Below are 26,550 nucleotides of genomic sequence, written 5' to 3'. Positions count from 1 at the left end.
AAACGTGTTTCTATTTGCAATTGAAACGCAAACCGGTCTCACGTGGGATTTAGCACAATTGACATTTGCATCGACATCGAAATGATACTAGATATCCCGTGTTCAATCAAATAACGAGCTGAAGTCCAAACTGAATGGGCTAAGATATGCTACGAACCAGATATACAAGCATTTCGTTGTGAACGTTATTTCCCAACAAGACATAAGTAAGAGGTTCCTTTAAGGAATTTTCTAGACGATTGTTTAGAATAGTCATATTTGGAACTTACCGTAATTGGGCTGAGTGACTGATGGTGGTACGAATCCAGCGTGGCTTGTCTGGTCGTTGTGGCAGTTGTTCAACTCGATATAGGTCTGCTCGAAGTTTCGCAACTGAGTGGGAGTAATGGTCGCCGTGGTGCGTGTTGGGACCCCCGACTGGAGGCCTTCGAGGTGTGCCAACTGTAATTAGAAAAGAAACCATTTAGCTACAAATTGTACTACAAATATTGAGATAATAAAATTAAAAACAGAGTCAATTTTGAACTTTTAATTTATAAAATATAGACAACACGTGGTTATGCAATATTTGTTTTGAATATTTTTCCACATTCCAAATGAACTTTTATCAACAATAATTAAATATGTAACAACACAGATTATTTAATAAACAAAACAAACCGCCAAATAAGCAATATATATTTAGATTGCAAAACACCTATATTTAAGTTTAAATTCAGAAAATATTTATTGGGAATGGATTGGTCATTATCAAAGCAGTACTGATATAACAATACTTTACTTGATCAAGACGATAATTAACAAGAATTTTACATGCTATGAAAATATAAGACCAAAAAATATATTCTATAAACTGAAGTACTCGCTACGGGTGCTTTATTATTCACCGCGTACTGAAAGATTCCAGTTTCAAAGCAATAAATCTTTCACCTATCCTTCGTATCAAAACATAAAATAAACAACTCGCCAAGAGCAATTTCGTTTATTATTTAAAGATTTACATGTCAGGATGACGTATATGGGTTTTTAGTTTTATCAGACTAAGCTGAAGACTGCGCAAATATTGAATAAGAATTGCATTCTAAATTGGTGACCTAGTTACGTCCTCGCTAAGAGGTATGTAAGGTGTGGAAAATCGGCTGAAGAAACGCGTCTACCAGGAGTTCTACTAGAGGTTATACCTGCTGGCACCACAGTTCTGTGGCCAGAATGTTGGCGAACTCCAGTGGGTCGATATTCTGCATCTCGTCGTTCTAACTCAACCACGTTATAATTAGACGCTTACTCTATTGTGTTGCGCTTTTTGCGACGCGGACACCGTCGTGGTTCGAGTTTGTTAGTCGATTTATTCGTTATAATCCGCCTTTGCAAATAAATTGCGAGTTTATTGAAGACAATGGAAGGGGTCGGGTGTCGTGGGGCGGATTGGTATCGTTAATCGCGATCGCGATGAAATTTTCGTGTGCGCGGGAGTGCGGCTCGTTCGTTCGTTGCGCGCGGCGTACGGCGGCCGGCCGCGACGAATCGCGCGCTACTGCCGCCCCACACCGCCCGACTTCGCCCGAAATCATCGCCCACGAGCAATTTCGAATCATATATTTATAGAACACTCCTCAACTCCGGAAATATTTCGCATCATTTCGCAGCACGCGGCGGCTAGTTATCAAAGGTAAAGAACACGTTAAGCAAACAGATCAGAACGCCTTGATAACAGGGTTTTCGCAACTTCGAACTACACCTTAGTATTCCACAGATAATAAATCCTAGTTTCCAATCTGACAATACAAGACGATTTTGACATTTACCATAACCTAACAAATGCCGGAACGATATATGAAACGTTGTTACTATGTCATAAGAGGAAACTTGGGTGAATAATAAAACTAAGAAAGCTAGCTAAGTAGCCTATTACTTGGAAGTGGATGCTGATGGTGGGCGGAATGACTAGACCTTGTGGCAAGGACGTACTTCTTAGTTACCAGTTATTATATTCGTGGGCGCTGAATTTTGATAATGAGCCTTATAAGGTATTGAATAGGCAAATGATACATTATTTCTCTATATGGTATTGTGTTTATTTAAATTACAGTGCTAGATAATTATAATTTTAATTTAAATATTATCCAGGCTTTTCTGTAGGTTAATGAATGGAGACAAGACCATGATTCCTTGTACTGATTGTGATCAATAGCAAAACAGAACAAGGCAGATGAGCGCGCTCCGGAAGTCGCGCACTCCAGTCAATTACTACAATTGCTTAAATGAAATTCGTCGGCGCAGGCCGTGTGTTAATTGGTCACGGTGCTTACCTAGCAATTATCAACTGAAATTATTGACGCACACACTTTATCTAACATTTAATAGTAAAACTAAATGTGTCAAATTACGCTCAGGTCATTAAACCTAGGAAACAAATCGTTAACATCGTTCATTTTTAACAAGTTATGTTTAAAACATTATTTCGTTCAAACTGGGACTCATTTCTGTATCTGTTCATAATAGGCAAGCAGGTGATCAAGCTTCTGTGCCTAAGACATGCTTTTTGGGCCTAAGACATGCCGGTTTTCTCACAATGTCTTCCTTCACCATTCGAGCGAATGATAAATGCGCAATTTACTGAAAGTTTAATGCATAGCCAGGTCTCGAACCACTCCAGGGATGAGAGAATGTTGAAACCGCTTGGCCAACTGCTGCTGTGCTGCTTATGGCACAGCCTCGATTCTGGATTCCTAAGCACTGCGATTAAACTACTGCTTTCTTAGACCTCATAGGTTTACATCGCGTTAAGCAGGAGTCGGTGGATTTGAGAATCGTTATCGCGTGCCTCATGAGATCACCGCTAAATCGAGTTGTGACGTTTCTGCTTCGAAATAGGCTATGTTGACAGAGGCGTTAATTACATTGCATTGAAATAATAATAGTACAATACTACAGGAGTGATAGATTCGGATTATCAGCGCGTAATGACCGGGAGTTTATTGCCAGTTCTCCGCGTTCTACGCCCTTGATTACTGAGAACTAGCAGTAAATTGTCAGGTGCCCTTATATATATTACGCTTCTTTAATATATGATTTTAGGAAATTCCATCTCACAGCCTCGTCCTTCTTGGGCAATTTGTTTAAGATCCGCCATTAAGTTGTGGAAAAAGCTGCCCGACTCCATACCTCCGTCACATCCTTTAAAACTCTTCTGCAGAAACATTTCTTAACCATCTCCTATCCTGCTCAATCGTGACTTTTATAATTCTTATACTTCATATTCTTATCGTATTCGTATTGTATCGTATTCGTATTGTATATTTTTAATTTTTTCTTACTTAATTTAATATTTAAAAAGTTATTTTGTTACAACTTAATAACATGATATTCACAACTAAAGCTTAAATTACATTTTTTCAATTCACTAAGTGAATGTAATTCTTTGAGAATTTATAACTTTGAACCGAATGTAAATTTAGAATTATTTTTTATTACTGACGCTCATAAATACCTTAAGTTGAATGAACATGAATAAATAATATTTTTAATCGAAGAACACATTTAGAGGGTATTCCGAACCATTCACTTACTATTTGAAGTACATAACTGTTAAATGGCGATTATAACCCGTAAACATTGTTAAAAATCGACGTATATACTTTGACAACAGCTAAAACAGTGTTAAACTATGAATAAAAAATCGCGTAGTTAACGTTTCCATCTATAAAAAGTTACACATGGATTATTAAGTTAAAACTATTCCTAGGCATTCCTTATTAAGGATGTACTTGTTATTTGTAACACAAGTATTATCTATTGCACATATTAAGATAAGACCGGTCCGACAGACACGTGCAAAACTCACCCATATTTGAGTCTACTACACATTCCGTATAATCTAACCTTATTATTGTAGTTTGTAGGAAGTTTTTAGCCAGGGAAGTACCGAGACTTTTGTGATATTCTATTAGTTATGTTATTTCATTATTTTATTTATGCAAACGGGCAGGAGGCTCATCTGATATTAGGTGATACCACCGCCCATGGACACTCACACACACATTGTTATAAGAACTTAGTACATTTACGTAAACCTTTTATTAACTAATTACTAAGTTAACATTAAAATTTGCACATACAGTCATATATATCACAATAAAGTATATATGATGTGATATACTTTAATACATATCAAAACTATCTAAGTTTTTTTTATAGAACAGGGAGCAGGAGTCCTGATGTTAAGTGATACCGCCGCCCATGGACGCTCTTAATGCCAGAGAATGGTTTTAAGAATTGGTACGCTTCTTACTTGAAGGATCCTAAGTCAAATCGGAAATATGGGAGCTGATTTCACATATTAGCAAAAACTGCCTTAATAAACGCTCAGTTGTAGAACGACGGAAGTCGAGGTGATACGGGTGGAATTTTGTATTCTGCCTCGACGTCCGATGATGAAACTCAGCTGCAGGTATTAGCTTTTAGTTAAGTTGGATTGATACAAACATTTTGTTCCAGTCAATCTCTAATCTGATTGTGTTGCCAATGACAACCAAACACATGAATGTATTTAATTATAACAAACAAGCGGACCCGACAAACGTCCCGTCTAAACTATGAATATTGATTTCGTATTGGTATAATTAACTAAATAAATATTTCGGAAACAAAGTGTTTATTTTTCTAATGCTTGATGATATACAACATTCTTTGTTTGTTTTTCTTGCCGCATCATGTCAAACGACATCGAAAAGATTACATCAAAAAAGTTTGAATTGTATACGCGCTATGCACTGAAAAAACAAATTTGCTATCGTAAAAAAGTCAAGATTACTTAATATGGTGGTTAAGTTCTTGAATTTTCTAATTTCCCGCGCAATTTTCTTATTTTTTTCTTTCATAAGAACCATCTCCTCACAATGACGCACATAAAAAATGACTTCTTCGGTCTAGTCGTTCACGCTTGATGCCGTGACCAAAGGAAATAGAGATTCATTTATATATATAGATTCAGGAAATCACAGGACATAAATAGAAGTTGGTTTGATAAGAATATCATTCGTAATTAAATTTGAAATTGGTCTGAATACAGGCAGTATTTGCTTACAATTGTTATTTTCCTTATATTAATATAAATTTATATAATACTAGTAATTATCACGGTCCTTAGGAATCAGGGTGATCTTGGTCAATACAGTCAGTATTAAAAACAATTAAAACTTTCTTAAAATTGAATTGTGTTTTAAGACACTTAAATCATAATAATTAAGGCGGTGGAAATTTCAAACACCAAACAATGTTATGCGCATTATCTGAGCACGTGGTATCCGCGTGATCGTACGGCCACGCCCACATCGAGAAACAAAAACAAGGAATTATTTAAATACTAAAGATCTTTACGTGCATTTGCTATCCTAACAGACCGTTCTCGCTTTACTATGAATACATCTATAAACATGATCAGGTATAATAACAAACAACAACATGGAAAATTTAATAAATTATTTACAGAACGTACTGGACATAACTGTTTATTAGATAAGCCAATTTATCTAACAGTAACCATTGTTTCCAGTGTCGAACTTATCTTGTTCGTGAGTTACAAGGATATACCTCAAGGATTTTCCATTGATAATTTACAGCACTGTCTTCCGTGAAAAGTAACGAGGTCGACGTCCGACTCCGCCATAAAGTATGTAAATTTTCGAAAACAAACACGGAAAGGTGTGAAGCACCTCGACTCGAGGTAAACAATACCTTTTGAAACTACATATATGCCAAGAACTCTGCTACGTCACTGCAATATTATTACCAAGTAAGCCAGATATTTCCAAGGTGTAGCCTACAGTGACAGTTCAACGCTTGACAATTAGTGATTATTAATTAGATATGTTATTGCGTATTTAAACACTGCGAGAATTTGTTATCAATGCAGATACTATATATATGTATATACTGTATTGCGGCTAACAAACATCTATTGTGACGCGTATGGGGGCAACATACCATGATTTAAAAATGTACTTAGAATATATTAATGGATAGCAAAACGATCTGTTAATTTTATTTAAAAAAGCTTAATTTTTTAATGTATAATAAATAAATCTATGTACTAAAAGCTTCAAATAGAATGTATTCTATATTCATTTAGCAGGGACACAGGAATGGTAAGGATCAAATAGAGTAAGTTGTATGAAATTAAATTTTTAAATTACATATTTAGATTTGTATTCATGTCTATGATAATGAAAGCCTTTTGTGAAACTTTATCTAGTTTAACTTTATTTAACGTATAGAAGATCGTTTTTCGAAAAATAAGTTTATATGACTTCTTACGTGTGTACACTGGTACACGTACAAATTTTTATTTATTTCTAGTAGCTTCTTCGACCGGTCAGTTGTAAACTCATTAACAGACGGCTAATTGCCTGCACTAATTGCGTTGCTAGAATGCTCTTGGAACTCCTTGAAGTGATTTAATGTATCTTTGGCCACTTTGGCTTGCTTTATCCACAAAACCATATAATATTTACTATAACCAGATTATTACAATAAAACTTAATCGCATGAAGAATACGATTTCTATAGTAAGTCCTTTTCGCATTTTTGACGTATAATCCACCAAAGACCACAGAACTCCTGTATATGTAAAATTTGTTGGATTTTAACGTACGGAAGCAATATTCCAGCAGATCAAGCGACGTAAGGGAAAATGAATAGGCCATACACTCCGAGGAGATTCCAATAATATCCCCAAGCGGGCGCTTGATTGGAACCAGCAAAGAAATCGGACGCGTGGTCTTCCCAAGGAAACCTGGCGTTATACCGGCAGATGAGGCGAAGAGAGCCGGAATGACTTGGAGGTGAAATACGAGGTTCAAGACCGAACGCGATGGATACTAACTATGGACGACCTCTGCCTCATCATTAAGTCAAATAATCCATTGGTTTATGTTAAAAATGTAATGGATCTTGACACAGATAGTTCGCGGTTTTTTTACTGAATGTCATCCAAACAAAAAGCCTATATGACCAGGAATTGCAATACTATTTTCATCACAACCTTGTTACTTCTATTTTACTATGAAAATATTTTAAGTAATTCCCTTTAATACTATTGTGATCAATAAAGCTACTCCAAACTTCTTCTGACATATACTTGAAATTATATTAGGAATAATAGTATATATTCCCGTATAGATACACTCTTGTCAAGGATTATTTCATTCAGTCACGGTTTATCTTACAAGGCTTGCCCATTAGGCACTTGAAGATTTTTTCAAATTTTATAACTACGCAGTATTTTACAGTTTAAACAACTGTTTATATATTTGATATCGGGAACAGATTATATATATTTTTATATACTGGCACGTTTTAAAATTTTCAAGTAAATAATTTGTGGTTTTAAATAAGATCTCTTAATTACTAACAGATCCTGGTACGAGTTAAAGTTGTCCATGCAGGCTCTTTTCAGTACCATAAAATTTCTTACATTAGAGTATCGGCAATTTAGAATTAGTACGCTCACTTGTTGGGCCCTAAGTCGGTTATAACAGTGTGTGAATACTTTAATGAATCCCCACCCACAGCACAGTAGTTAAGTGTTTTAAATATATGTCGAGATGCATAATCTTTAATACAGGGGACACATGCAAGCAGCATGCGGCGCCTGCATTCTGTCGCGACATTGACCGCCACCGAGCGCATAATAAATGGCTTGGCAACGCGCCAAAGCCCTTCCTACCTTTGTTAGAAGTGCATCCTACTGTAGCCATAACTGAGAGTGAAGTGCGAAAAAATCGATACGCGATTGTTTGGGAACAATGATATACTACGACTAAACGATGTCGATACTTTATACATTAATAGATTTTACTTAAATTAGCAATTGCTTTGTCTGTGTGGGTCCACTTGCAAACTAGGAGTTGTTTTGTTGTTAACAAATAGGTTAGGGCTTCATTAAAACATCGCTGGTAAAATTATTTATATCGGAGCAATGGCGCTGGTATCGGCTGCCATTTTCATTATAATTTAATAACATCAATGTTAAATTAGTTCAAAACCGTTGATACGAATGGTTTATTTAATTTGTCAATGTTGCTATATCTATAAATAATACCAATTAAAATAGCAACCCATATAACGGTTTTGAACTAATTTGACATAAATGTTATTAAATTATTATATTAAAATTGGCAGCCGATAACAGCGCCATTGCTCCGATATAGTATATTATTATTATAACTTTTAAAAAGACGAAAGTACATGTGTCAAACCAATATTAAATACTTTATCAGGTCATTAAATAATAGTGATTTACAATCTATATCTCAAGAATAAATGTCTAAATTATTTTATTAAAAATAATTACAAAAACAAATTCAAAAATACTCTGTAATATATAAAATTCTCGTGTCACAATATTTGTTCCCATACTCCTCCGAAACGGCTCGACCGATTCTTATGAATTTTTTTATTCATATTGAGTAAGTGTGAGAAGCGGCTACTATCTATATTTCAAACCCCTAAGTGATACATGTCCACCCCAAAAATAAAATATTTTAAAAATAAAAATACATACAACCTTAAATTTTCACACTAGAAATTTAAATACATTTACATGGCAAAACAAAGTTTGCAGGATCAGCTAGAATTATATAACAATGTCTATACTATAGGTTTCCTTAAACCGAATTCGTATGGTAATAATAACAGGAATCGGCCTTAATTTTCATGAAAAGCGTCGCAAATCGTTTCTCGGAAAACCCGTGTGAGTCACCACACACTACCACGGGTCACTACGAGCGTTCAATTCAAAATCACGCATGATTCATACGAACTATGAATCACACGACAGTGAAATTTCATGAAAACACAATTCAATTTCTCTTTTGATACGTTGCCAATGCAAGGTCAGTCTGAAGGTCGCACTTCCTAGTGCGGCAAGAAAAAGGAATTAGAGTAGACAACTAAGTCTATTATTAACGGTATCCATAAACCACGTTAAACAAAATAAGACATTTAAACGAAACTACACTTACAACTGTTTATTCAATACCTCAAAAAAAAAGAGTGTACCAATTCTCGGCGACACTGGGAGCCCTCTGGCATTGAATGTCCATGGGAAGTTGTCACTTAACATCAGGTATCCTTATATGCCTGTTTTTTGTTAAATATTTTCTATATTCCAGGCGTTAGTGGAGTTGTAAGACATATGCGTGAAAACAAATAGCGTAAAAAAAGCTAAATCTATTGAAAAATAAAAGTGTGAAGGCGCTATCATAATGTTGAGGTTACGATGATCTTAAGCCGCAAAGTATGGCGCCGGAGGACCGGATATAGTCCGGAAATGGCGAGCATTCCTCCTCGCGCCGAGTTGCCAAACCACATGTTTCATTAAAAATTGGAACATAATACGCAGTTTTAACGACAAATGCTTGTTTTAAAATCAACTCAACCTAACCTATATAAAATTTTATATTTTAATTTACCTTAGTTATTGATTTTTGCTCTCAAACGTAATAATAATAATTAATCCATTTATTCCTCGAAACATTCATCCATCTTTACACAATATACACACTTAAAAGTTTATACAGAATTAAATATAAATTTAAAAAAAAAATTTTTCTTCGAAAAACCTCTTATCTCTCTTGTCTCCGGTCTCCTGCAATTGGCTCCATCTTGAGCTTTTTTCTCCCAATCTTCTCCACCAACTTTTTTAAGCTCTCAAACATTTTGTCATATATTTTAAATTATCGATAGGAGATCTGGTAAATTTAATATTTACGTTTACACTACGTGATACGGAAAATTTTCTTGTAAAAGAAAATTATCTTAGGGCTCATTAACTACTAATACAAATCAGGGCAGACAGGTTATCTATTTATATATTATATTATTTTATTAATTGCGATAAGACACGGCTGCGGAACAAAGAACGCAATTGTGAATTTACAATTTTAGTTTTTTTGTTCATATACATAAGTCATAAATGTTTTAAAGATATTTTTAGATTTTGTAAGGATAAATTTAAAAAAACACCACACTTAAAAGGATGTTTTGATTAAGACCACAGAATTATATTTTTCAACTACTATTCAATTGGTAAAACTATTTGGTAAATTTCACTTTGAATATTTATTCATCAAAATGTGTATTTATTCTAACAGACGAAGCCAATACAGTATTGTCGAACATACAATTATAATTACACACAGTAGACTGTAACATTGTTTTGGCTTTGGGTAAACTTTTGTATTAAGTCAAATATAATTACCTATATGTTCCATGAAACATTATTCATTTTTTTTTTATATGGTTACTATAATACTTGTAAGTTGAGCAGTGTTGGCCTAGTGGCTTCAGCGTGTGACTCTCATCCCTGAGGACGTAGGTTCGATATCCGGCTCTGCACCAATGTACTTTCTTTTTATGTGTGCATTTAAAATTAGCTCGAACTTGTAATGAAACTGGCTTGCCTTAGACCTAAAAAAGTCGACGGCGTGTGTCATAGGAGGCCCACCTACTTGCCTATTAGATTGACAAATGATCAGATTCAAAAATCTGAGGCCCAGACCTAAAAATGTTGTAAATAATACTTGTTAGGCCATATGTACGGCCTTGCAACGGTCCTGTGCATTATCTCGTATTATCGTTCTGCCATTATTATTTTTAAACTGTTATGTGGTACGATAAGTGATAAATAATGTACTATGTACTGTATGCATAATGTTATAGACATTTAATAACTGGTTTTGTTATGATATAAGTAAATGTCTTATTAAAATGATACAATCAGTTCCGTTATGTACGAGAATAACACAAATTTCTTGAGCAGCATCAGCGTTGGCTCAGTGGCCACATTACGAGTCTCAACCCTGAGGTCGTCCGTTTAAATCACCGCATTTAACACACTCCTACATGCATACACTAAATGATTATTGACCTTGAAAAAATATTGTATACTTATAATTTTCCCCAACAAGATAAGCCAATCAAAAACATTGTTTTGATACCATATATACCTATATCTACAAAATCATATTTTACATTAACAACTAATACAGTACAAAGACAACCCACACTGGAGTTTGTTTCTTTTATTTATTTTTTAATTGCGTCGCCCACATGAGTTTAAATTACTCATGTTACACGCTCTAAAATAAATGTTAAAAGCTGTGAGTAAATTAGTCTTAAGTTAGAATTCATTATATATTTTAAAAAATACATAAACGTTAATAGTTTATTTATATACATTGAATATTTTGTGTAACGGTTTCGAATGAATACGATCAAACTTTTCATTCCAAGACAAATACAAACAAAACTGATTTAAACAATTAAACTTAAATGCAAAATTTAAAATTACAAAGATCTTTAACGGCAAAAATAATACAGTTACTTGCAGACGTCAGACAAAGCCATTGTCTCGAGCGTTACCTTGAGCTGAGGAAATGATTAATACGTGATATAAAGAAAATGCACAGAAAATCTAACCAAACACACTAACATATCACAACAAAGGTTTTTTAAATTGCTTATTTATACTATATATACTATACCTATGATAATATTTAGAGTCGATAAGTAATCTGCATATAGGATTTTATCAAACGAGAGTTCGGGGTATGCCATGAATACAATTTATGTGGTGTAAGCCCAGTTATTTATACTATTCTAATATTTTTTGTCTTATTTTAGATTAAGGTTGGTGATTCTATATTTATATACGATACCTGTAATATGTCATTTTTTAGATTTTTCTTACTAGGGTTGCCTGGAGAAGGCTTACTAGCGTCCGTTGCATCCCTTATAATTTTTATGTTATTTATTTTTCCATAATGTAAGTGTAAATATAAAAAATACTTAGAATCCTTATTTCAGTAGGTATATCAGGATAACTAAATCGTCCCTTTATACTTGAAGAACATAGTGTTTAGTCTTTAAGCCTTTTTCAATACGACGTTTACATTGCGATTGCGATTGTATTTAGTATGAAAATTTTAGGTTCTAATATAATTTATTTATATGTGTAAAATTTGTAGTCATATTTTCTTGACTATTTTATGTTGTTGGTTTAGGACTTGTGAATAAATAAATGTATTATTGTGGTTTTAAACCCGTGAGTTTCACGATAAATGGAGCTGGATACGAAAATTTAAAGCATAATGCTAGCAGTAAAATAAAATCAACAAAACATTAATGCAAATATACTTGCATTTCTGCACAAGATGACCTTGGTGAGATCTTATAATCCATTTTTAATATAACACTATAATTTAAAATTTATATAATAGACACTGTACCTACAACTTCAACAATCTATTTGCCTTGAGGTTATGGGTAACGCCTGAACAAAAAGTTGTTGTCTAGAGTCTAGAACCTATGAAGATATTTATCCACGAAATTAATGTAACACAATTAATTAAAAAAAGCTTAAGTAGGCACCATTAGCACTAAGAAACATTTTTGAGATACTCAGCTACCCTGTATTTAATTTGACAATCAGAAGTATAAAGCGAATATTTTAAAGCGCTTTTCTTATTGAACTGTTAACGGAAACACTTTCGCATTTTCAATCATACCAGACACTGTTTATCTTCTTGTATATAAATCTATTAAATAGGTGAAAAGTGATTTAAAAAAGAACATTAATAACTGTCGAAAATTATTACTGAATTTCCATTTAATTTTTTATAACTAAAAAAGCGACTTGTAACATCACAGTTATAGAAAAATAATTCAAACCCTAACGCTTTACGGTCGACGACACGTAGTGTCTGAAATAATGGCGGTCCTTATTTGACAGTTCCGATTTATGTGTGTATACTAACCTAACTCATTAATTGTATATGAAATCAATTCACGCCCTTGTTACAAATTGAGCAAATACTTAAAAACTTTAATTAACTACATTAAAATCAATTAAATAAAATTTTAATTGATTTTAATTGGGCTACAGGTGAGCTTCCTGTCCGTTTGCCTTATATAAAAATCTAAATATCAATAATAAACAGTTAATACCCAAATTGTACGTTCTGTTTAGTATTCTTGAACCAATTCGACTTAGGGTCCTTCAAGAAAAGAACGTACCAATTCTTAAAAGGCCGACAAAGCACTCGCGAGCCCTCTGGTATTGAGTGTCCATGGGCGGCGGTATCACTTAACATCAGGTGAGCCTCCTGTTGTTTGTCCCTGTCCCATAAAAAATAATAGAAAAAAACCTACACAAAACCTGCCAAAAATATATAATAAATTGTTACGGCCGCAACAATATATCAAAATGTTCTATATGATAAATACATATACAGATATTAGCGTCGCATTCAAAAAAAATTCTATACATAATACAAATATTCGTTATCAGTGTGATAGTGACGCGCAAAAGGTCTGCTAATTCCAGCCGGCGGGCTTATCACCCTTCCACGAAAGCGAAGATAAGAACTTTCATTGCAAAATACTTCAAAGTACACGAGGACTGGAACTGATTAGGTATATTTTATCGTTCAAAATGTATTAAGTAGGTTGTTAAATGTCAATAATTATACCCTTGCTAAATAAACCTACCTACTTAAAAATTCAGTGAAATATAAATGTATGTTTATTGTTTATATGAATATAATATATGTTCAATATGATACGTGATATCCAAAGTGATACGAATGTTATTTAAGAATAAGAAATCTAAATGAAAAACTCCAATGTCTGAGCAAAAGAAAGCATAAGGGTGATGCAAGAGGTGTATGTCCTCAAGATAAGGCACTATTCACATCCACATGACATAACTAGATAGTACTCCCCAGTGCTCAGTAGGTATACTGATGATGCAAATAATCTCGATTATGGCAAGGTTGACGTCGGTCTGAGGGTTCGTTCAACTGACCGCGAACGATGACACGAAGCGCGCGCGCAACAACGCACCGTCACATGCGCACCAGACAACATCGCCCAAACCTTTCACCTAATTAGCAAAATCTTGATAACCCTAACCGAATTGTGTAGTCTTCAAAATTGCGTGTAACAAAATAACGAGAGCCTTTCCAGTTTCAAACATCGCAAAATCATGTTCCAACATGTCACGAACGACCAACGAGGAAAACGCTAACTTTACTTTGTAGGCCGTTAAAATACAATTACATTATAATGACATCAGCCATTCTGACAAATATCAAAAATAATTATCATTTCCACTTACCAAATAACTACGATAAGGCAATCCAGTAACTAACTGCACTGCACAACACTTTTTGCGATTTCAAACTTGAAACAACAGAAGCGAACGCGTGCGCACAATAAAAACAAGCGACTGACAGATGTCGGGCGCGGAAAACCCCTCTGCGGAGAACGTAAATATTGCGCATCGGCTGGACAAAGGTTTCTATCTAAACCGGTGTCAGTGCAACACGAGAATCACGGTCAGCGGTGGAGCGGTGAGTGAGGCTCGCGCGGTGGCCCCGCCGTCGTCTGATAAGCATGGCGCGACGCCCCTTGGCGACGCCTACGCCCCACTCGGCGCCGGTGCATCGTAAACACACCACCGGCCGCCCCTGCCGACCAGACAGGCCCCCGCGCAAATGCACCACCTACGCAATTTTGCAACGCATGCAGCAGAACTTTCAACTCCTCAAAAAGGCGAACTTGCGACACCCTGTAGCCTAGATACCGAACAGAACAATGAGGTGCAACCAACAAACCCTTTTGGTCTCCTCCTAATTGGGAACCCGACACAGTCTGCGCGATTACTTACGTAGAATTTATAATTAAGTTCGGAAATAAGTGCCAAATTGCAGCTAGGTGGATGGCACAAAAATCTTTACAAGTGGTTATTATATAAACTTGTCAAAGTTGCATCGTTAAAGGTCTTTTTACATTTGTAAAGTAAACAAAGAATTATAATTCGATGACGATATAATATGAACTTGTAAATTGTGCTTGACTACCGTAGTCTTCAAATTCAAAATTAAAAGGTAGGTTTAAATCCGTCAACCCAGAAAAAATTCGAATGAATTTATATATTTAGACTATAGTTGTATTAATAGTAAATTATTCAAAACACTTATTAAGATTTCATTGGGAATGTTAGACAGAGATACATTGAGGAAAATCGTTAATTTAATAATAGGAACGCTGGACAAAAAAAATACCGCGTTGAATAAATGCAAGCAATGCAATAGACTACATCCTAAACGCTGGTTTCAATATTTATAAGGAAACAGTCTGAAAACAAAGAAAACCAAAAAACATCGAAACTGTGTGGGAGTAATAAAACGATAAATTGGATTCAATAGGAACAGCTAATTATATCGTCAACCAAAGTGGTAAAATTGCTGCACTTAAAAAATTTCAACATAAACTTTGAACCGAAAATCCTCGTAAATTTAAAGGCAACAAAAGCAATAGGTCAGAAAAAAGTTAAATCAGACCTAAATTAAATATTCGTCCTACAAAATGCAGTCATAAACGTTTACGAGTGCATTACTCTCTGTAAACTGACAGAGTGCGAGATCCTTCAAGCAAGAATGCCCACACAAATAAAAATATTCAAACATTGTATGCTACATACCACAAACGAACACATTAAACGGTACCAAAATTCCAATATTGGGTGAGTTATAAAAGACGGTTTTCTGACGATAAAAAATTAAAGTCCTTTTGAATATAAGTCAGGCTGTCAACCGAGAAATCTGGTGAGACGCATTAGGCCCACATAATTTACGAGATTAATCTTTTCAAATAATTTGACCTTTTCATTTGACGAGGGTTCATTAAATAATGTCCGTATTGGATGTGCGCTTATTGTGGCGTCGATCACGAATTTTGTTCAAGTGAAATTTATTCAATAAAGGAATCTATAAGTCCCGAAGGAAGGTGTTTATTTAAAGTAACATTGCCTGTATCTATAGGATCTAATCTAAGGGATTTACTACGCTTAACAAGTCCCTATTAATTGCCATATTTTATTGCTATCGAGCTATTGTTAAATTGTGGAATCTGTCGTATTCTTTTGCTTATGAATGTGGCCATTGTCTGCCTTATGAGGTGAACAATTCTATGTAAATAGAACACATAAATGTAGGACATACGATTTTATAATAATCAAACGCACGTGTACTCAATGCAAGTATGACATCCTTTAATAAGGCAATCAAGGCGGAAACGTGGAAAATGTCAGTAATCTACGGTGCTCTAAGCACGACTCATGACCATAATCGGAACAAGGACTTAGCAGCTGTTGTAAATATCGGCTTCAAGCTCATTGTGACGTAACTGAGTGCAACAAAGAAATAATTGCAGTGGGAATTGATAATCCTTTGTTAGAAATTTGTTTATTAAAATGTCATAGATAAAAGATAGACTTAAAATACTTTATATAAAAAGGACCAAGGGGAATGAGAAGAGGTTGCCCTAGAAAAAGGTGGTTACAAGATATAGAAGCGTTAGCAGGAAGCGAATGATGAACGAGAGCCATGGAAAGATAAATTTGATAGCTGGATGAAGCCTTTACTCGTGAAGGTGTTCCAATCAATGGTACTGAATGAAGCTAGGATTTAATTATTATTCTTATAAAATGAACACAATAAAATTAAAACGGTATATTGTTAACATTTGTAAAGATAGGAATTAAACTATTATTTTAAATTATTATTTAAACGTCATTACATTAATAGAAATTGGGTAACTTGACAGCAAATCTTCCTTTACATGAATCATAATATTAATTATTATAATTATGTAATAATAATTTTAATCTTATAACCCTGTGCGACTTTTTGAAAAATTAAGTTGTCGAACATTAAAACAAAAGGATTAAAGCATTTCAGGAATGTTCACATACGGTCCAAGTGTATGAGTCATCCGACTCGTACTTAGTTGTAACTATCGTCCAAAGTCAATAAAATTCGAGAGCTGCATGAAAATGTATAGAAAATAAACAAATGAATTCTGTCAAGGGCACGTGTAACGATATCAAAGTGACATTTAAATGAATTACCTACTACAGTACTTACAACTGTTACTAACGTTACTACTAGAAAAGCAAAGTCGTAGTTATTTTTTTAAATATTTTATTTTAAAAGGCACACTAAAACACATACAAACTTACAGAAAACACATGACTAACATGCATGTGCATCAACAACAAGTGTGCACAACATTTAAAGCGAAACATTAAAGTGACAAAGAGAAAATAACTTAAACATTAAAAGTAAAAGACTAACTTGACCAAAAAAAAAATTTAAAAAATACAAATGTGCAATTTAACATTTTAATATTTTTCTACTATGCAATTGTACTATTGGTCACGGATCAACTGTGGCTGCAGCATCTTTCGTCTGAAGACATGGAGACTGTCATTAAATGGATCTGCTTCGCATGTACTCAGAGCGTCGTTAAATGCAGATAGAGATCTGTTTAGAGGAGCATTACAACCCACGTTGGTATTTTAAAGAATAAAATAATAATATTTTACATTAAAAATCCGCTGGTTTGTCTAAATATACCCATAACAGTCTTGTCAAGGAACATAAAAGAATGCAGATAAAAGTAGATTTCCTATTAACGTTAGGCTATCTAATAACTGACTGAGTAGTCCATTTATTAGACGGGTAGCAAATACCTCAACGTTCTCTCGCCATACACGTTGTTTGTTCTCGATGTACAGAGCAGAACTTTTTTTATTTGTCATCTCGAAAAAAGACTATGCCCAAAAACAAAAGTGAGAATGGGCGGGGCATATTGCAAGATATACAGATAGGTGGGCTTTAAAAACAACTAGCACACATATATGGACCGATGGAAAAACGCTGAAGGAGGCCTATACCAGTGAATGTTTTCGGATTGACGGTACTGAAAATATCTAGGATTAAAAGATATAATTTAAAAAAAAACTATAAAAATATTATATTGCTGATTTTTTTTTGGAACTATCAAAAATTTAACGTGCTTTCATTATAATTATTATTATACTATTCGTTTTAGATACCTACTACAAATAATGCTTCATCAACCTTAGTGATATAATCTAAATATAGCTGTGTCGATGTGTATGTATTATCTTTATCAAAACATATATTATTATATGAAAAAACAACAAAATATATACAGATAGAAATATCCGGGAATTTCCAAGTCGATTTCAAATATATACATATTTTCCTTTGTAAAGCATAATTTGTAAACAAAGAAGCCATAAAAAAATTATGAGAACTTAAAGTAATAATGGAATAAGCTTGCTAGGATCTGACGTCAGAAAGGAAAGTTGTCACGGGAAAAAAAAGTTCTTTTAAGCTTCAAGCCTCCGCAAACACAAAGGGCGAGACAGAGGCAATTACTAAATCATCTTAAAGGCGGCTACTTTGCAGATAACTAACAATAATCTCCCGTTAAGAGATACCTCATTTCAAAATATTTACTGAACTATTGTTACCTTTTTTTTTTCAAAAGCCGAGACAAATATTGTCGTTTGAAATACCGATATCTCAGTTAACCTTTCTCGGAGCTAATAAAAAATTAAAGCCATTTAAAATAATTGGAAGCAATCGTGACTGGTCCATTACCAAACAGAAATCTTATTTACATTTATTTGAAATGAAAACTATTTTCTACAACATAATACCTTCCAACGATTTTATCTATTATAATCGTTTTAACATATTAATTATCTGTTAAACAACACCGAAATAAATGTCAAACGTCAAAAATGTAACAAGTAGTTTAACAGCGGCAATAAAAAACGAAAAAGTGATAGACAACAACGTGGGTGGTGTGAAACTGTCAAATAGTGGGCAGGCGCAGCAAAATGTCATACTACCGACACAAACCTTTTATAAGGCGTTAGACTTGTTTTATTGGACTCAAATTTAACAAGGTTATTGTTAAGTTACATTTGTAATGTACCTGTATTCTGATGTTATTTGTATTTGAAGAAGCATACTGTCCATAAATGGAATGCCAATGGCAGCTAATATTTTTATTTAACACATTTAAAAATGAGTTAGCAAATTACGCTACAAAGAATTTACCGAAACCCATTACAACCTTCAACTATTACAAATTTACAATATTAAATAAATAGTAAATTCTTCAAAAAAGTCCGAATTGAAACGTTTGACAATTGACTCGATGCATCACTCTCGAATGTGAATGCCATTCTTCGTTAAAAAGATTAGAACTATTGTAAGAGGCTCTTACCAAAAACAAAAGCTTTAAAGCGTTTTAAATTATCTTTATAGTTCTGTCCGAAGCGGAACAAGACAATGGCCAACACTTTAAGTAATGGACCGAAATGGATAACATTGGTCAAGTTATCTTCAACGACGGCAATAAAGTCACAACGTCTCAACTTATGCAACCGAAGTGTCCACTTAGGTTTATGGTGACTACTGATAATTGTGTACTTAGATATTTTAAATGTCTCTTAAAACCTTGAAATACGAACATAGGGTTTTTAAACATGTTATATAGCTTTTGTACAATTGTTTTGGTTGGAAAGGACTTAATATTAATAATGTAATATGTGGAATATGGGATGAATATAAGATCATTTAAAAGCACTGAGAAACCAACGTTGGGTTATTAATCAAGTTCTATAGCTAGCTTTTATACAATTGTTTTGGTTGTAAAGGACTTAATATTAATAATGTAATGGGGCATGCTTTAATTGTAATATGTGGAATATAGAAAAAAATTAAGATAATTTTAATTTCACATCATTCCAATGACAAAACAAAAGCTTTCTAAAGCTTTTTCAATGCTATTTTAGCCTAATCTTGAATCAAAACCAAAGCTTTTCATTTATAACATTAGTTGGGATATAAAAGCCTGCCATACATTGAAACTAAATCTGTATATGTTTTATGATCATTTTTCAACTTAATAGGCAAGTAGGTGATCAGCCTGTGTGCCTGACACACGCCGCCGACGTTTTGGATCTAAATCAAGTCGGTTTCCTCACTATGTTTTCCTTCATAGTTCGAGCGAAAGTAAAATGCGCACATAGAAAGAAAGTCCATTGATTCACGGTGATCGAACTTACGATCTCAGGCATGCTGAAGCTATTAGACCAACACTGCTTAATTATTTATTGAAATTAAGTAAGTAAGTTTCCTGTCAATTATTTGGAAGGCTTTCTGATGTAAAATCATATTCAAAAATTACTACGAATTACGTGCAAGATGTTGTAAACTATGAGTTCCGCGCACGACATCTTGGCTGACTCATATTTCTACGAAGCATGACACACGAATATTATCTAATCGCACAAAGACCGTGAAAATTAAATTATTATTTTAATTTTCATACACTTTTGCAATACCAATACAATTTATATGACAATTACAGTCGCTGTTGACCCAAAGTTGCCGTAAACAATATTATGAGGATATTCATATTTTCCCCCTCACCGAAGAGGATTTGAGGAAATATTTGAAAAGGCGGGAAAACTTTGACTTTGTTTAAGCAGTAACAATCTAGTTTTTTCATTGAAATCTTAAGTATTAATTGGCGTTTTCTGTTTCGTATATATTGTTTATCTATGTAAACTGTTTTGGCTTTGTACATTGTCTATGTGTTTTGTTTCATAATATGTATTTTAGCTGTAAGATTATATATATATATATATATATATATATATATATATATATTAAGCGTAAATACATATGGAATTGAACATTTTTAATTGAAATTTTTATATACTAACATTAGTTTCATAAGCGTCATCGATATAAAATACAAATAAATGAAACAGCTGCCAAAATTGAGGGACTTCCCAAACTAGCATTACAGCTTCAAGTACTGTGATAATAAACATTAAAAACGCATTTAAAATTTTAATAGACGTATAGCAGTTCATCTTAGTACAGTACAATTAGAACAAATTGTTCACATCCGGCTTTTATTGGTCGCAATATAACCGTTTAATAGGTGTCGTGGTATCTAACCACAAGTTAAGACGCGTAACACGAATGAGCAATTGATTTTTGTATCTTTTTAGTAAATGTAAGAGATAGAAAAACGTTCCTGGACACATAGGCATACATTCTTGCCACGCACAACCACTATGTGGAACCAGCTGCCCACTGAAGTATTTCCAAACCAATTCGACTTAGGGTCCTTCAAGAAAAGAGTGTACCAATTCTTGAAAGGCCGGCAACGCACTTGCGAGCCTTCTGGCAATGTGAATGTTCATGGGCGAGGTATCACTTAACACCAGGTGAGCCTCCAGCCCGTTTGCCTATTACATAAAAAAACAATGGCACGGGAGTAGAAAATTATATTATAAAAAAAATTCAATATTGGTTCAATGAATTTTATCACTTGTTTATAAATTAAACGACTTTGGAACAAAGCGCAGAATTACTTGAATCAAAATGATTCTACTTTATACTTCATATATGTATATTATATGTTGCGTTATTGTGAATTAAATTAAATTGTGTAATTAATAAATATAATATTACTCTTCAGCGTAATTAGAAGGTTCCAGATTGAATTAAGCCTTGAAGTTAATTAAGGCCATATTAGCGTGAATTTATAATATTTAATTGAGAACAATATTACGAAAAGCAGGTAAACGATTTCAAAGTGGGAATTCCCAGGCGGACGTGCGTTCTTGGAAGTAAATTACGACGCGGGCGCAGAAGAAATTTCACAAACAATGTAGGTCAAGACAGCCGGACTTGAAGTTTTCGCCTCGAAAAGGTTAACATCGCTACCCGGTTCTTGCGCAATTAGACTCCTTAAAGATCAGTTGTTTCTAGAAGACAGGCTTCAGTAATCATAAAAACCTCCTTGCTTTGTATGCACGCGGGCATATAGACAAATTTTAAAATAATATGATAATTATACTATTATGAAATTTCATGTAAATCGTGACTACGTTATTTCACTTTTTAACAGTGTTATAAGATTTAAAATGAAAATAATAAAACTCTCAAATACCTCAAAAATATATTTGAAACTTTTCTAGTTACATTCATTTGAATTAATAAAAAATGACGTATTTATGACGTACGTGAATCAACTATAAAGTAATAATAAATATATAATATATATATATATATATATATATATATATATATTAAGCGTAAATACATATGGAATTGAACATTTTTAATTGAAATTTTTATATACTAACATTAGTTTCATAAGCGTCATCGATATAAAATACAAATAAATGAAACAGCTGCCAAAATTGAGGGACTTCCCAAACTAGCATTACAGCTTCAAGTACTGTGATAATAAACATTAAAAACGCATTTAAAATTTTAATAGACGTATAGCAGTTCATCTTAGTACAGTACAATTAGAACAAATTGTTCACATCCGGCTTTTATTGGTCGCAATATAACCGTTTAATAGGTGTCGTGGTATCTAACCACAAGTTAAGACGCGTAACACGAATGAGCAATTGATTTTTGTATCTTTTTAGTAAATGTAAGAGATAGAAAAACGTTCCTGGACACATAGGCATACATTCTTGCCACGCACAACCACTATGTGGAACCAGCTGCCCACTGAAGTATTTCCAAACCAATTCGACTTAGGGTCCTTCAAGAAAAGAGTGTACCAATTCTTGAAAGGCCGGCAACGCACTTGCGAGCCATCTGGCAATGTGAATGTTCATGGGCGAGGTATCACTTAACATCAGGTGAGCCTCCTGCCCGTTTGCCTATTACATAAAAAAAACAATGGCACGGGAGTAGAAAATTATATTAAAAAAAAAATTCAATATTGGTTCAATGAATTTTATCACTTGTTTATAAATTAAACGACTTTGGAACAAAGCGCAGAATTACTTGTATCAAAATGATTCTACTTTATACTTCATATATGTATATTATATGTTGCGTTATTGTGAATTAAATTAAATTGTGTAATTAATAAATATAATATTACTCTTCAGCGTAATTAGAAGGTTCCAGATTGAATTAAGCCTTGAAGTTAATTAAGGCCATATTAGCGTGAATTTATAATATTTAATTGAGAACAATATTACGAAAAGCAGGTAAACGATTTCAAAGTGGGAATTCCCAGGCGGACGTGCGTTCTTGGAAGTAAATTACGACGCGGGCGCAGAAGAAATTTCACAAACAATGTAGGTCAAGACAGCCGGACTTGAAGTTTTCGCCTCGAAAAGGTTAACATCGCTACCCGGTTCCTGCGCAATTAGACTCCTTAAAGATCAGTTGTTTCTAGAAGACAGGCTTCAGTAATCATAAAAACCTCCTTGCTTTGTATGCACGCGGGCATATAGACAAATTTTAAAATAATATGATAATTATACTATTATGAAATTTCATGTAAATCGTGACTACGTTATTTCACTTTTTAACAGTGTTATAAGATTTAAAATGAAAATAATAAAACTCTCAAATACCTCAAAAATATATTTGAAACTTTTCTAGTTACATTCATTTGAATTAATAAAAAATGACGTATTTATGACGTACGTGAATCAACTATAAAGTCTACAACCAATTCTTGCGTAGTATACTCTAGGTAATACACAAGGACTTCATTGATACTTTATAGAGAATTTTATACATTGTAAATAACAAAAGAAGTTATTAAACCACTTAAAATTTGAGTAGTGTCGCTCAATTTGTCACGCACTCCGCTTCGACACAAAAAACATTTTTTTTATTTAATGCTAGAGATATAATTGAACATTTTTAAGACTTTTTAATACACAATCATTAGTTTCATAACCGAGCGTCATCGATATATAGGAATACATATAAATGGAACAGCTGCCAAGTTCGAGGAACTTCCCAAAACGCTGGTGCTTCGATTACGTCACACGATGACCTCATCCAGTCGTATGAGTTGTGACGTTTTACTAGTTTGCCCCATTCACATGTATTTAGTTACGTGCTAATCGATATCAAGATCCGCATTTCTTCATATTGCATCATATAAAACTCAAAAAATCTAAGTTTTGTTCTAAGACAATCTTTGGTAACATCTATAGGTAATCTAGTTACAGGAACTACAACTTTCCATTTGAAACCTTGAAACGTTTTAAGCTAGAGGCCGATAGAGATAACTTTATCAACTGATATTACTTCAATTTTGTTGCCGGCGCCATCTCTTGTTACAGCGGCACATTAAAAACTATTAACCATACTTCATTCATGTATTATGTTGCATAATATAGATTGATTTCATTTTAATAAACAGTAATAATCTTGAATTAATTCGATTTCATTAAAAATTACATGTACAACTCACCACTGGCTTTGAATATTCATTCTGGTAGTCGAACATGGTAGCGAACATAAGACTTTCGTCCTGCTCGCCGTTGAAAAGGTGGTAGGGCACCAGCTGAGACATGAAGACAGTTTTCACAATCGTCCACAATCAATGCACTAAATAAAAATCAATTAAAAAATCCAATAAAAACACAACTGATAAGAGAATGACTCGTGTAGACGCGGGTTAGCTAGAATGTTTAATATCAAACTGAGTCAGCGCCCGCGGTGCCAGCTAGTTTTGTACGCGACTAAACCGCGCACGCGCACTTCGCATTTCACAAAAAGGTAACAAGCGACAGCAATTTAAGCAATACCGAGCCAAAATATTCGAACGACTTTGTCATGATAAAATATTTTTCCAATGAATCTCGGAAGTGGTTAAGATTAACCATTCGTTTCTTTCGAGTTGGCAAGGAATAACGAATAACGAGAATAAACCGAAATAGAGCGATTCGAATTGCTTCAAAGAATTGTGTTATTATTTTTTGTAGCATAAGTACAAACGAGCGTACTGGACGCACATCAAGGGCAGTCATCGCAGCATGTACACCCATTTTAGGGGGTGCGTTGCCGGACTTTGAGGGAGGAGAATACTCTTTTTTTAAACGTATCAGGTCGTATTTCCGGGAGTCGATTTCACAGTTCACTTCTAGCCATCAAGGTGATGCGGGTGAAAATTTGAGTTGATATACGCAATGTCTCTGCGTAGATAGACAAACAATCAATCGTTACTTTAAAGAACCATTAAGCCGAACTGCAGCTTCAGCCCAGAAGAGATTTTTGTATGAAAAATTTAAGTAGCGCTCCGATAGCGTTAACCTAAGCGAAAGCGCAAACATTCATCGTATAAGCAAAATACGTAAGTACTATACAAACTGTAATAAAAGCCAATAGTTTGAGCTGTCAAAAACTAGTATTGTATTGACATATACCTGTCACAGTAGTAATACTTTCCAGTATTAAGTAAATTCTTCATCTGCCATGAAAATTGTGCCTAAGATATACAACTGCACAATCACCTATGTCGAATCAGCATGCAAACAACAACTTTTTGTGATGACATAAAAAATGCGTTGAGCAAAACGTACAGTCCAGAGCTGTAACGCAAGTTAGACTCTGAGTTAGCGGGCAAACAATGTCGATGGTGAGAGAACGTTGAGGCTAATAAATGGACAACTCGGTCAGTTATTAGATAGCCTAGTGAGCAACAAAAAGAGTGACTTAAAGAACTAAACAAGACTGCTATAATATTTTCAAATGTAACATAATATATTTAAATATCAGTATGATAATCTTCCTTTCTGTATTAGGAACTCTACCATATGCATACGCAAAAGTTTTCATTAATAGCTAAGGTCAAAGCCTAATGACATAAAAGGCTTCGGGGACTAGGCGAATTATATATACAGAAGATAAACAGCATAGAATTTAAACCTAGATAGTTCCAGACTACGCAACATTTGACACTATTCGATATGGTAATGTAGGTCATACAGTGCACTATTAGGTATTGTATTTATAAACATCGCCGTTTAATATCACACTTAAATAACAAAGGGCTTGTTTTTATTGTTATATGGTTAGACAAGGTCCAGATTAACACTTGGCGAGTGGTACTCGTGTTCTTCTAGGAGAGGTTGAGGTCTTCTGGTAACCAAAAACAGAAATCTTAGAGCAGAAATTGGATCCTCAACAGTCAACCAATATCAGTTTTCTGGTACTCGTATATGTATACCAGTCAGTGTGATAAATAAGCGCATAATTCCTTGTTATTTACGTGAAGTTATCGTTTTCCAAGTAATTGATAAGGCAAATTCGGTATTTACAGCCAACCAATAATTATAGGAATAACATATGTACTATGATTTTAATTGAACAGTTTAACATTAGGTTGAAGTTATCCTTTGACACTACATAGTTTATTTTATACTTTAATGCCTAAATTAATAGTGGAATAAATTGCAACTATAACTACGATATAAGAATATTTATATAATATTCTCTATAATATAAATAATATTTTATAATATTTTGCAGATTAAGAAACCTTTAAGATATAAATTACATACAACATTATTTGAGCAGTGTTGGCCTAGTGTCTTCAGCATGAGACTCTGATTCCTTAGTTAGTAGGTTCTTACGGCAGTGTACCAGTGAACTCTCTTTCTATATGCGCATTTAATATCCGCTCGAATGGTGAAGGAAAACATAGTGAGGAAAACGGCTTGCTTTAGACGCAAAAAGTCGACGGCGTCTGTCAGGTCCATGAGGTTGATCACCTACTTGCCTATTAGATTGACAAATGATATTTAAA

At 33.9% G+C, this 26,550-nt stretch overlaps 1 protein-coding gene across 3 annotated transcripts in view; it reads right to left on the bottom strand.

The window, feature by feature from the left end:
* LOC123716385 (transcription factor kayak) overlaps positions 1 to 26,550 on the bottom strand; it is a 33,279-nt gene that overhangs the window by 2,779 nt on the left and 3,950 nt on the right. The window contains exons 1-2 of one of the 3 annotated variants that reach the window (XM_045672104.1): positions 24,214 to 24,439; positions 270 to 441 (exon numbers count right to left, since the gene is read on the bottom strand). In XM_045672104.1, the coding sequence (XP_045528060.1) occupies positions 270 to 441; positions 24,214 to 24,315 (274 nt within the window). In that variant the 5' untranslated portion in view covers positions 24,316 to 24,439. Of the gene's footprint in view, positions 1 to 269; positions 442 to 1,181; positions 1,540 to 24,213; positions 24,440 to 26,550 lie in introns of those variants that run through there. The other 2 variants (XM_045672105.1, XM_045672103.1) reach the window with 2 other exon arrangements.

This window comes from Pieris brassicae, chromosome 11 (genome assembly GCF_905147105.1).
Source record: "Pieris brassicae chromosome 11, ilPieBrab1.1, whole genome shotgun sequence".
NCBI lineage: Eukaryota > Metazoa > Arthropoda > Insecta > Lepidoptera > Pieridae > Pieris > Pieris brassicae.
The sequence above is the reverse complement of the archived record's forward strand: the minus strand, read 5'-3'. Positions and strand labels throughout refer to the sequence as shown.